This window comes from Coffea arabica, chromosome 8e (assembly GCF_036785885.1).
Source record: "Coffea arabica cultivar ET-39 chromosome 8e, Coffea Arabica ET-39 HiFi, whole genome shotgun sequence".
NCBI lineage: Eukaryota > Viridiplantae > Streptophyta > Magnoliopsida > Gentianales > Rubiaceae > Coffea > Coffea arabica.
Genome location: NC_092324.1, coordinates 2496748 through 2509007, shown reverse-complemented (window position 1 = coordinate 2509007; position 12260 = coordinate 2496748). Strand labels below are relative to the sequence as shown.

The 12260-nt window shown below is 35.3% G+C and overlaps 1 protein-coding gene across 3 annotated transcripts; it reads right to left on the bottom strand.

The window, feature by feature from the left end:
• Window positions 1-5066: 5066 nt before the first annotated feature.
• LOC113704304 (protein LOL1) lies at window positions 5067-7966 on the bottom strand. Of its 3 annotated transcripts, none has more exons than XM_027226119.2 (6): window positions 7658-7966; window positions 7272-7438; window positions 6601-6714; window positions 6382-6498; window positions 6182-6291; window positions 5067-5350 (listed from the first exon to the last, which is right to left on the bottom strand). In XM_027226119.2, exons 2-6 carry the CDS (start codon window positions 7330-7332, stop codon window positions 5312-5314), a joined length of 441 nt encoding a protein of 146 aa, XP_027081920.1. In that variant the 5' UTR covers window positions 7333-7438; window positions 7658-7966; the 3' UTR covers window positions 5067-5311. The 3 variants fall into 3 exon arrangements, with proteins under 3 accessions (XP_027081920.1, XP_027081922.1, XP_027081921.1); XM_027226121.2 differs by having other exon boundaries at window positions 6382-6495; window positions 7658-7952; XM_027226120.2 differs by lacking the exon at window positions 7658-7966 and adding an exon at window positions 7535-7656.
• Window positions 7967-12260: the final 4294 nt, after the last annotated feature.

Genomic DNA, 12260 nt, shown 5'->3' with positions numbered 1-12260 from the left:
CTTTTATACATTACTTTTTCTAATTTTGTTGAAAATGTAACATTTGAATTAAAATCAAGATTAATTCACCTCTTACCTAATTTTCATGATTTGTCAGGTGAATAGCCCCACAAACACCTCTGAGAGTTCACCGTTGTCTGTTCGAGCATAAAATCACCTAATGTTATAGAAGAGCTGATAAAGATGTGAGCCTTCCTTTTTTCTTTGATAGGAGCTACTAAAGATTGGTTATACTACTTGTCTGCGGAGAGGATCACCATATGGACGAACATGAAGAGAAAATTTTAGAAAAATATTTTCCTGCATCTCGAACTGCTAGTCTACGGAAGGAGATTTGTGGTATAAATCAGCAACTAGGAGAATCCCTCTACGAATACTTGGAGAGGTTCAAGAAACTATGCACTAGTTGCCTGCAACACCAAATTAGTGATCAGTTGCTCGTCCAGTACTTCTATGAAGGCTTACTCTATAGAAACAGAAACATCATTGATGATGCAAATGGAGGTGCTTTGGTGAACAAAACTCCTCAAGACGCCTAAGATTTGATTGAAGAGATGGTTGAAAATTTTTAACAATTTGACACGTGGGATGAAGTACATGCTCATCGAGTGAATGAGATAAGTGTTTTATTAATTCAATAGCAATTGTTAGAATTAAAATCTATGATTCGACAAATGGCAGTGGGGAACATGCAGTAAGTCAAGACATGCAGAATTTGCAAGGATATTAGTCATTCCACTGATGGATATAATAATGCTAAACAAGTGAACATAGTTGAAAACGTGCTCACGCCCCGTAGGCAGTACGACCCTTATTCTAACACGTATAATTTGTATTGAATGTACCATCCAAATTTCATTATGGGGAAAATAAACAGCAAGATTTCTTTCCCGATAGATAGCAAAGGTTTCAACTATAGTATCCATCAAGATCTCAATTCTCTTCGTCTAATTCAGAAACATCTCTTAAGAATATGGTCAAGGCATTGGCTTTTAACACCATGCAACTTCAATAGAATACCTTGCAATTCTAACAGAAGACGAAGCATACAAAATCTACAAAATCAGATGAGTCAGATGAAATCTGCAATAAATCGTCTGGAGTTTCAAGAGAAAGGAAGACTTTCTTCTCAACCTGAAGTAAATTCAAGGAATGTTAGCGCCATGACCCTCAAAAAAAGGAAAGAAATTGAAGGACCAAAACCTACAGGTCCGAAGGATAAGAGCGAAGATCAAATTGAAAAGGAGTTGGAAGTAGAAGGATTAAACAAGACAACTCCTGAGATAGTTTCTGATCATTTAATTAAAGTTAATACTAACTCATCACCTAATTCAAATAAGTTGGAGAAGCCAAAAAGGCAAGATAAAGAAAAAGAGGTCCTAGAGGTGTTTCGAAAAATGACAATCAATATCTATTTATTAGATGCGATCAAGCAAGTACCAAAATACGCTAAATTTTTAAAGAACTTGTGCATCAACAAGAAAAAATTGAGAGGGGCTGAGAAATCATGGTAGATGAGAATGTCTCAATGATTTTATAAAGAAAACTACCACCTAAATACGGGGATTCAAGTATGTTTACTATCTCATGTAAGATAGAAAATTCTAAAATTAGAAATGTCATACTAGATTTAAGAGTTTCTATTAATGTGATACCTAAATCTAGGATCCTTGAAAGTAACAAGGGTAATAATTTAATTGGCTGATCGTACATTTACTTATTCGAATAGGATAATTCAGGATATTTTAGTTCAAGTAGATGGATTAGTTTTTTCTACTAATTTTTATGTGCTTTACATGGATATTAAAAGCTCTCCAAATTCATCACTCATTATATTAGGGAGACTCTTCTCGAATACTGTCCAAACTAATATTGATATTAGTAAGGGTACTCTTACGATAGAATTTGATGGAGAAATAGTTCATTTTAATATTTTTAATAAGATAAAACATCATATTAACTTTCATTCTATGTTTGCCATTTATGCTATTAATCGTTCTATGCGAGAATTTTCTAAATATAATTGCAGGGATAAGTTAAAACTTATTGTGACCAAGTGTCATGGGTTGAAAATAACTTATGATGTGAAAATTGATAAAAAGTTAAAAAAGGTGATTGCACGTAATGGTGATTTGAATTCTAAAGAAATTTCACCAATTACAAGAAAGTTTAAATTACAACCGGATTGAGAAATAATGTTTTATATCTAATCAAAGACGTTTATTGGGAGGCAACTCAATTCACTTTTTAGTTCACTTTTTTATTATTTTTATCTTAGATTTCTTATATTTTATGTGTTTGATTTTTGTTTTGTTGTTTTAGTAAATAGAAGACTGCTACCTGACAAGGTGTGCCTACGCATAACTGACTGACAAACTCATATTTCAATTTCAGAAATTTCAGAAGACAACTAGACCATAACATGTGGCGACGTCTTGAGGACATACTAAATCTCGTGAAAATTTCAAAACCATGATCAGAAGACTACAACGCAACAAGACATGCCCGCGTCTTGTTCCGCCAAGAGGGAAGCAAAAAAAAATTCCCAAAACCCTAATTATTCTTCTTCTTTTCTTTTCTTTCTTTTTCCATTATCTCTTTCTTTCTTTTCATTTTTTTCTCCCCCTTGTATTCCAAATGACAAATTCCTTGTTGTCGCTGTTTGGAAAGTGTCGCCGAGTTTGAACGTTATCGGTGCTGCTCTCGTCTTTGCCAATTGTGGTCAGCGCTGCAACCATTCCGTTCGTTGTACTCCTTCTTTTGCCCCTTACCCATAGTTGTCATGCCCCCTTGTTGATTAGGGAAGTTTCGTTATTCCCTTTCGATTCTTTTGTTCTTTATTGCTTATATTGGGGATAATGTAAGATTTAAATATGGGAGGTATAGTATCGTGATACTATTCATTTTATTCATTTTTATTGGAATTTCTGTTAAAAGTTTTTGAATTTCATTTTATTTTTGTCATTTTTGTGGCTAATTGTAATCATCAATGGCTAGGCGTTTTAAATTTTTACCATTGCTAAGGTATTATAAGGTGTTATGTTTTAATGTGTCAAGTATAACGTAGTGAAATCTGAGAATGTCTCTTTGGTGAATATTAAAAATTTTGTGACTTTTGTACTTTTTGGTTAACTTCTCCAAGCATTGTAAATATTTGTCTAGCATTTTTCGTATAAATTAGTTCAACTATTAATCTTAATTCTCCATGTTTGAGAAATGAAGTAGACTTGTGATGCTTAATTTTATTTTTTTACTTATTTGTGAATAGTATTTGGTTATACTTCACTAGTATTTTTTACCTAGTAACCGGGAGTTTTCACCACAAGTGTTGACTTTCGTGCCAAAAAGTGGCGATAGTTATGAGTATTTAGTGTTTAAGCAATGAAAGATGAGTAATCAAATTCCTACATTTGGTAGATGTCGGAGCTCGCATCAAACGGTTTGAATGGCTAAGAACTAAGCATTTCTCTTGAAAAATTGAAAAACAAAGAAAAATCAAGTGTAGGGGGCATCTTAGAAAAATGTTATGCTAATAGTGAAAAGTGAAAATGTGTATGAGAGTGGAAATATGTGGATGGTTACATTAGCCCGTTGATTCATAAATTTTAATGTTAAAATTTTTGCTTAATAGTCGAATCATTTGCCGATTGATTGTTGGGTAAATATTTTATATTTTTAAATTAGTTAGCCAAGAATTGAAAAAGTTTTTGATTTTAAAAGTTAATCGAAGAGATATTTCTTGGAGGCTAGCTACTAATACTTGACACGTGTTTTAATTGTACTCTAACAATAGATAATTTGAATGATAACTATTGTTTGAACTCGATTGTTTGATTTGTTGTTCTTATGATTGATGGCAAACATGGGTTAAGTGTGGGAGAAATTGATAAGGTGTATAATTGCTATTAAATTTATAAATATTTTTCCTTGATTTTGGCCAAATATTGCGTTATTGAATGGATTCTACTTATATTTGACAACCGGTGCTAATTTCAAGAATATTGCAAGAAAAGGGGTAAAAGTGGATTAATGAAGATTCTTAGACGTTCCGCGGGGTCGCGCCTAAGTTAGCCTCCAAGTCTGGAAGAGTCGAGATTTATCCGCGTGGCGATTTCCCAATTTAAGCTGAAGACCTAAGAAACATGTTCCCAATTGATATTAGGAAACGACCTAGTCTTTTGTCCTCTATGGGATCTTCTTTAGTTTTTAGCAGTAATTAGGAAAGGAGAGACGTAAAACAAAAAGAAAGGGGAGTGCCCTTTTACTTAGGAGCTCCATATTCGTTTTGAGGATTTGATTAGTCTCTGCACTAGGAGAAGAAAACAGAGACGGCTAGTTTTCTGCTTGATTAGTATTTTCGAAAGAAACAATTCGAGGAGGGTCATGACTCTTACTTTGAAAAGGAGAAAAACAACGACTCTTGTTTTCTCTCTGAGCCGCATTTCTTTTGCTCTTTCTATACTTTTACGTTGGAGATTTTCTACACGATGAACAATTAATTTTTACCACAGTAAAATACCACATTAGAACAGTAAAGTATGGAGAAGTAACATTTGGAGTGGTTTTTTTTTTTCCGCAACAATAACATCTATCATATTCCTATACTAGTCTACGCTATAAGGAAGGGGAAGTTTAAGGAGACTTATATAGGGATTAGAAAATCTACTGCACTTTTTAGATTATTTTAAGAATGGGCTGTGCTTCTTTGAGATGCATTAGGCGGGATTTGAGCCTTTGATCTAGTGCACAAGAGAGCTTTAAAGAGATTCTCCCTGGCCATTGTACCCATTGGTTTTGAACTGGCATTAGAATCATCTGCTAGGTGACCAGGTCTAATTTTTGATGAGACATCCCATGTGGATAATTTCAGGCATCCAACCTTTTTCACCAGGAACATTTGACCCGATTCCTATCTTCAGGATTATCCAATTGGAAAAAGTCAATTTTTGGAGATTGATATTTTGGTGTAAGCATTTAATTCCAGCATCCCACTGACAATTCAAAAAGATGGATAAAGTGAAATATACAGCCTGATGTCGTGTGCTTGATGCAATTAGAAGAAGCACTACAAGAAAATGATGTTTTTCTTATCCAATAATTTGAAACACGCTAGCAACCTCAAATTCATAGATAATAATCTTGTGCATTTACGCAGGAAAATTTGCTTATTCATATGTAAATCACGCGCTGGAAAAAGAACTCTATACAATGCAGCAGAAATATACTTTCTCTGCTTCCAGGAATTTTGCAGTTTCTGGCAGCTCTTCAAAATGGCAATATAATGTGGTATTGAAACAGAAAACTTCAGAGTTCAGCTGTTGAACTTCTGCTCAATAGTGCTCGCTGATGCCTGTCGTTCAATGGAAATTTGTTACATGAAGTTGAAACAGTGGACATGATTAGTTTGTATTAAGATTAGCATAGGGTTCCATTATCTACATGTGACAATGCTGAAAGTTATTACTCTCCTCTACCAACATACATCCTCAAAGTGCTTAACTAAGTTTTAATCTCTAGTCATAGTACTTAACAAAGTGTACGGGCCATTCCAGAATGCAAGTTGGTCAGAGATCCAAGGAACTCAAGAGGGGAAAAAGAAAGGGCAAAATTGCTGTTTTCAGAGAGTGGATGTTTGGCACATGTGAAGAAGGTTGGGAAGAGGAGGAGCTTACTAAGGTGTTTCTGCCAGAATGTCAAATGTTACTTTCTGGGAAGTTCCCTTATGCCTTATAAGTGAGAGATCAATAATTGCAATCATGATAATCAGCGGATGACTGATGATTATCATTTATTGAACCATATGACATTCTTGGGATCAAGAATGTGAATGGCTTATAGTTAACTGAATAATTTGTGTGGAGGATAATCAGGGAAGTAAAATTTTTGCAACCGTTAACAGCAAGAGTTAGCTAGAAGATCTGCTGATATTCAAGCAACTTAATCTTTTGCTCCTAGTTCATTTGATCCCACTATTGTGCATCTGCAGTGTCCAGCTGCACAATTAGTAGGCATCTCTTGTCTCACAGTGTCTGTGACTTGGATACACTGCAATCTGCATTATGCTGCAGATAGCTTTCACAATTTGATCAAGTTTTTCTTTTTAGCTCCTCCTGAAATTTATCTACCTACCATGATTATGATTTAAACTTGTAAAAGCTGGTTAAACAAAATATATACTGACCCCAATTGATGTCACAAAATTGCAGACGGCGCATTTTACAGATCGCGCCCCATATTGGTACATCAACAGCATCCGGCAGTTCCCACAATTCACATGTGCTACCTGATTTGCTGTCATAAAATCCACATGATACTTAACTGCTGCTATCTCAGATTAATGATGTTACAATCTTCAGAAAACCATACTATCACTTAGTTTACCTTCCATTGCTAAATTGATGGTGTGACAACAAGAACACTGCACGCTTGTTGCTCCACGAATATACATTAACAAAGTATGGCAGCCCCCACAAACCAACTGAGCCATCTCAGTGCCTGCTAAAGGAAAATCGATACTGAGAAAAGCCCTCCTAAATTTGTTAGCATTTTAACTAGAATGAAAATTGAGAGGTATGAGTTGGAGAGTCACTGCAAGTATACCAGGAGGAGGTACAGCTGTGACTGCATTGCAAACTGCACAACACACAGAGGTTGCTCCTACCGGATACACCAAAAGGTTTCGACAACCAGAACAAACAAGCTGGCTCTGTGCACCTGATAACCATCCAACTTATTGAGGATCAGAGACTATGCAACATATCATAAGACAGGTGAATTCTACTTAAGAGATGCACATAAAATTTCACGGTGACAGGAAGCTTTGAAGTCAAATCATTTTGTAGAACCATATAAATTTGTCAAAGTTGCAGAACAAAAACCAGAAAAATTTATTGTTCCAAAATTGCCGCAAGTGCGAAAACCTTTTGAATACTGATTGTTGGTCTCAATCTGAAGAATGCTTTCTTTTGCCTTAATTTACTGTTATTGATTGTATTCAACAGGCTGAATTTGTGTAAAAAATTCTATCTTGAAGTGCAAGTGCTTGACTTTACAAAATCTGATGGTTCTCTGCAGTAAACTCCTTCAGTTGAATTACCGGTAGGTGGCTATGAAAGTGAAAAAAGATGGAAGTCACAAATTCCATCTAGCTTTTTAACTTAAATAACATAAGCAATTCAAGAAAACATGTTTCAATATCCCATGCAGCAAAGCAGGATATGTCCATTCAAGTCTCTTGCAGAGTATGAATGCTCCTGGATATGATACCATACCAGTTGCAGGTGGTGTAAATGGAACAGGAGGTGTTGGATACGGAGCAAGAGGGACTGGCATTGCAAGACCGGAAAAGGGATTTCTTTTCTTTGCAAACTCTTTAACAATCTACTGCTTCCGAGACATCAAAAAGAACAGCTCCTATCATCCTTACTAACTACATCCCCTGCAAAAAGAAGCAAGTAAAAAATCCTTTAGTCCCAGAGATTTAAGTCTCTCATATAACATTCCGTTCTTCTTAGATAGACGACAGAGGTCAGACCAGAGTCAGTTACAGTTGGATTTTCGTGAAAGGCAAATAGGTGGAGAGAATTGGAGGAGTCCGAAAGGAGAAAAACTATTGCAATCAAAAGTTAATTTGCCTGATAAATCATAAACGCCATACCTAGCAGGTAATGTTGCATACCCCATGCATTGAAGTTCAAAGCCTCTTTTCTGGCTATGATTGCAGTTAAGCATTACAGAGTGGAGTGGGGCAAGCACACAGCTTATCAGGAGGGAGAGAGAAGAAAGAGAAAGGTTGTTGATTGATTGTAAGTAGACAAATGAAATGTTAAAAAAGTGATAGATTTTCACAATTTGTCGCGTAGACACAACCCTTCACGCAAAAAAAAATCCATACATTACAAACTCGTACACTTCTCAAATTGCGAAGTCTGAAGAACCCGGCATTTCTTTTTTCCTTGATTATGTGTCAAATCATCAAGTTTCCAAACCATGAAGATGCCTTTCTCATGTCCATTGTTTGCAAATTCCAATTTTCCTGATATCATTGGAGGGTTCTTTTCCTCGTGTCAAAAAAAAAAAGAACAGGCAGTAAAGTCTCAATTGTTACTGACTCTTCGGTAAGGACAGGCCACTTCCTCACAAAAAATTGTGCATTTGAATCTCATTGTCGATGTGAGAGTTGTATTGGTGAATGATCTGTAAGTGCCTCTCGTAAGCAACCTATGGTCTCGGAGGCCTAACCTAACCCATAGTGGTAATCGGAGCCGAACTCATCAAAACTTTTTTCTAAAATAAAAAAAAGAAAGTGTCAATTGTTGCAACTCAAAGTGGAGACGGGGCAGGGACGGTCATCAGAAAGACCGTCCTTGAACAATTCACGGCTAGAATTTGACCCCAAAAAATTATACGGTCCAAATCACTTCTTATACCTCGTTTTTAACAACGTGTGTGGGGCTCACAAAAATTTGTTCTAAAGTTACACGTTGTGCAAATAAAATTATGTCATGTGCAAATAAATTTACGCGGTGTATAAAATGCACAAAATCGCTAAAAACGATTGCACCTGCAACCGTTCTGTCCGGTTGCCTGCCCGTGGTCTTGTGTATCAATGAGTATGCACGTACTTTCCTCAAAAAGACAAAAAGGTACTAATACACACATACTCAAAAGTTGACCGAGCACTATTTTGTAGGCAGATTTTTTTTTTACCATGTTTGGTTGCCTCTGTTTCATTTTTGTAGACTTTTGGAATTGAAAGGGCTATGGTGCACAGATGATTTTCCCATTTGCTGTTGGTGGCGTATCAAGATCAACTTTTCTCATGATTCTGTGTGTCCCAAAAGCATGCACGTGACTGGAGGGTTTAGCCACACGCACCTTTCCTTTCTCTTGGGTGGGACGGACTGGACTAGTCAGAGTGGACCACGCAAGCTTTCTCGTTTCAAGCTGGGCCTTCAATTAAATCTTCATTGCTTGCCACCTTTGTGGATTGATCTATGGCAAGTGACTAACACTCTCGACGGTGGTCCACTATTCCTGGACCGCTGCCCCGTCTTTGCCCATCTGAAATCTTGTACTTGCGGCGAATTGTAATTATCAGTCCCTTCTTTTTGTAATGGCACTTATTTTTCACTTTTTTTTTTGGTTGTCAATGGTGGCTAAATTTATCGTAATTCATCAATATATCTACAATTGCTCCCTGTTGGCATTCAAATGAAAACTTAATAGGCTCTATTTCACTTAATTTTGGATGATAATTTTTTTATGCTCCTGTTTGCTTTTGCAAATAGATTTTAGATCTTTTGATGGTATTAAAAAAAGGTGGTTTGGGGGGGGGGGGGGGGGTTAGAATATTATTGTATATATTACAAATTAGGATAGGCCCATAATTTCGGATCTTGTCTTATAATGGGATTATTATGTCTTTTGCCAAATAAAAAAAGCACATGATTATGTTGGGAATTGAAATGTTTAATCAGAGTTGAGTCCAATGGACTAGGTCCCTCTCCATTGTATCATTACAAGACAATTAAATTAATTTAAAAATTATCTTCCAAAATCAGCAGCGTTCATAATATATTTCATCGCTTGTGTTAGTTATACATAAAACTTTGTATGAAATTGGTGAAATTTTGCCGTTTGATTAATCATTAGAAATTTTATTATAATTTGGACCTATTTTTCATCATTCAAATGTTTCACACGAAATTGAATGTCAAAATTTTTGAAAAAGAATATCATCTTGTAGTATGTTGATCTAGACATTAAAAAAAAAATTAATGATATAGACATTAAAAAAAAATTAATGATATAATTAGATGATTTATAAAATTATAGTAATTTAGATATAAGTAAATGAAGAGTAATCTAATGATGAGAATCCCAACCTGAGTAATGCCTTTCGAAAAAAAAAATTGTTATTATAAAAGTTTCAACGCTTGTTCTCTAGATACGCCTCTCCAGTCTCCATTGTAAAGGATTTCAGAGATGAACTGAAAGCAACAAAGCAAAAAGATAAAAGAAACAAAAAAAAAAAAAACTACCAGCTGCCGGCTGACACGAGTCGCTGTAACATCTACTTTTACAAATTTGCCATACTTAAAAGTAAATATTCAAAACGACATCCATTTGCTTTAAGAAAAGTCAAAACCCACTTTACAATAATTAAACCCTTTTCTTAGGCAAAAGTTTTAGGATTAATCTTTCTTACACTGCCCTGATAGTGTATACACTGTCAGCGTTGGATGAATGATAATTATACAAAATTTAAATTTGAAATTCAATTTTTACACGCATGTCATGAATCAAATGGTGATAGTATATACATTGTGTATATAAGATTTATTCAAAGTTTTATGTTTAAATTTAACTTGCTGGGTCATGGTCACAATACACCACTCAGGGAATAATCAAAAGCAAACTAATAGTTGGGCGAAAGAATTCGTTATTAGTTAAAGAGAAATGTTATTTGCACTCCGTTTTTTGCCATTTACACTTCTACCATTTGTTAAGTATATTATATAGTTTAATAAATAGAAACTATAAAATAAAAATGACAATGGAAATACCAATAACAAAAAGGGTCTTTGTTAACATTTTTCGAAAATTTCCTCGGATTTTGATTTTATGCTTTTATTAACAATAGAATTGGTATCAGCTAGACATTTTGTCCCTAATTATTTGAAAAAAAAAAAATCAATGGTTCCACTCTCTTATGCCTCTTCAAACAAGAAAGCTCTTTATTTGAATTGTCATTTTTCTTATAAAAATTTTATATTTTTGATAAATATATTTTTTTATTATTTTTTATTTCATTTATATTAACTCGTTAAAATACATTTTTTTTATAAAAACTTTAGAAAAATAACAATCCAGTAAAACTCTTCTTATTTTGAACCACTAGTCTTCTCAGCGTGAAGTGAAATTCGTCCACTGAGTTAAGAGAAAGGAAATTATTGAGACTAGAATTAGTATCTAGTTTCTAGAGCGAGGTAGGGGAGAAAAAATCTCTTGTAACTTGTGTAGTAAAAGATTCGATGTGAGAATATGTTGTGGATTCATGGCTTGACTTGGAAAAGCATTAACATGATGGTTTCATTCTGTCGCCACTCACACATGGCGCCCGGCAAGCACAGTTCAACCAACGCCTCATCTTATGGCATCAGGAATTACACGATCCAAACTAGTAGTGGTGGGGCATGAAGTTGTCATTTTTCTCAAGGACAGCATTGCATCATATATCCTGGTGGGAAATGGGGCCGGAAGTTCCGAAAGGCAAATGGCTAAGATTTGATCATAAAAATTTTAACATTCAGATTTTACCTTATGGCTTATACATTTTTTTTACATCATATATGGAATTCATAAAATTTTGTTCTGAATTACACATTATGCAAAATAAATTACATCGTGTGCAAACTAAATTACATCTTATACAAAATGCACAAAATCGATCTCAACGATTTCTCTGTTAACCGTCCCTGTTCTTGGTCTCATTCCGGTGACTTCACGCTGCGGTCCATTGTTTTCCATACATTTTACACTTATGTCGCTTGTATCCTTCGTGATATATAACTCCCATGTATTTATTTATAAAAAAATAGAAATGTTATAGACGCTATAATTTTAAGAATTATAGATCACTCTTCATTATTAGAATTTCCAAGATTATTGTTATCCTATCTTCTTATCATTATATTTTAAGTATTTTCATCTCCTGAATTTTGAACACTTTTATAAGTGTTGAACTCTTAAAAATATAGAAATATTGTAGACACACTTTTATTTTAAAATATCAATTAGGGAGACAAAGTACTTATTTAATGAATTCAGAGGCAAAACACACATAAGGGTAAAGTTCGAAGGAGGGGTTTACTGCATTTAATCTAAAAAAATTTTCACTTTTCTTCTTCCGCACACTGCCCACCACTATCAGGTCCAGCACTACCACCCAATACCCTCCACTGCCATTGCCACCACCCTCCCTCTTCCACCATCGTGACCACCGTCTTGTTCCTTCTCTCTCTTCCTCCATCCTCCTCTATCTCTGTCATCCTCTCCTTCCTTCCTTCTCCTCCCTTTCCATCTCCTTCTCTCTCATCCCCTTCCTCACCTCCTTTCCCTCCCTTTTTCCACCTCCTAGACCTCCTCTTGCTGGTCGATCGCGATCTAGTCGCGAAGGGAAAGGGAGGATCTGGGGGCGAGGGAGGGAAGGAAGGAAAATGAAGAAGGGAGGTAGGAGAAGAAGAGAGGAGAGGGAG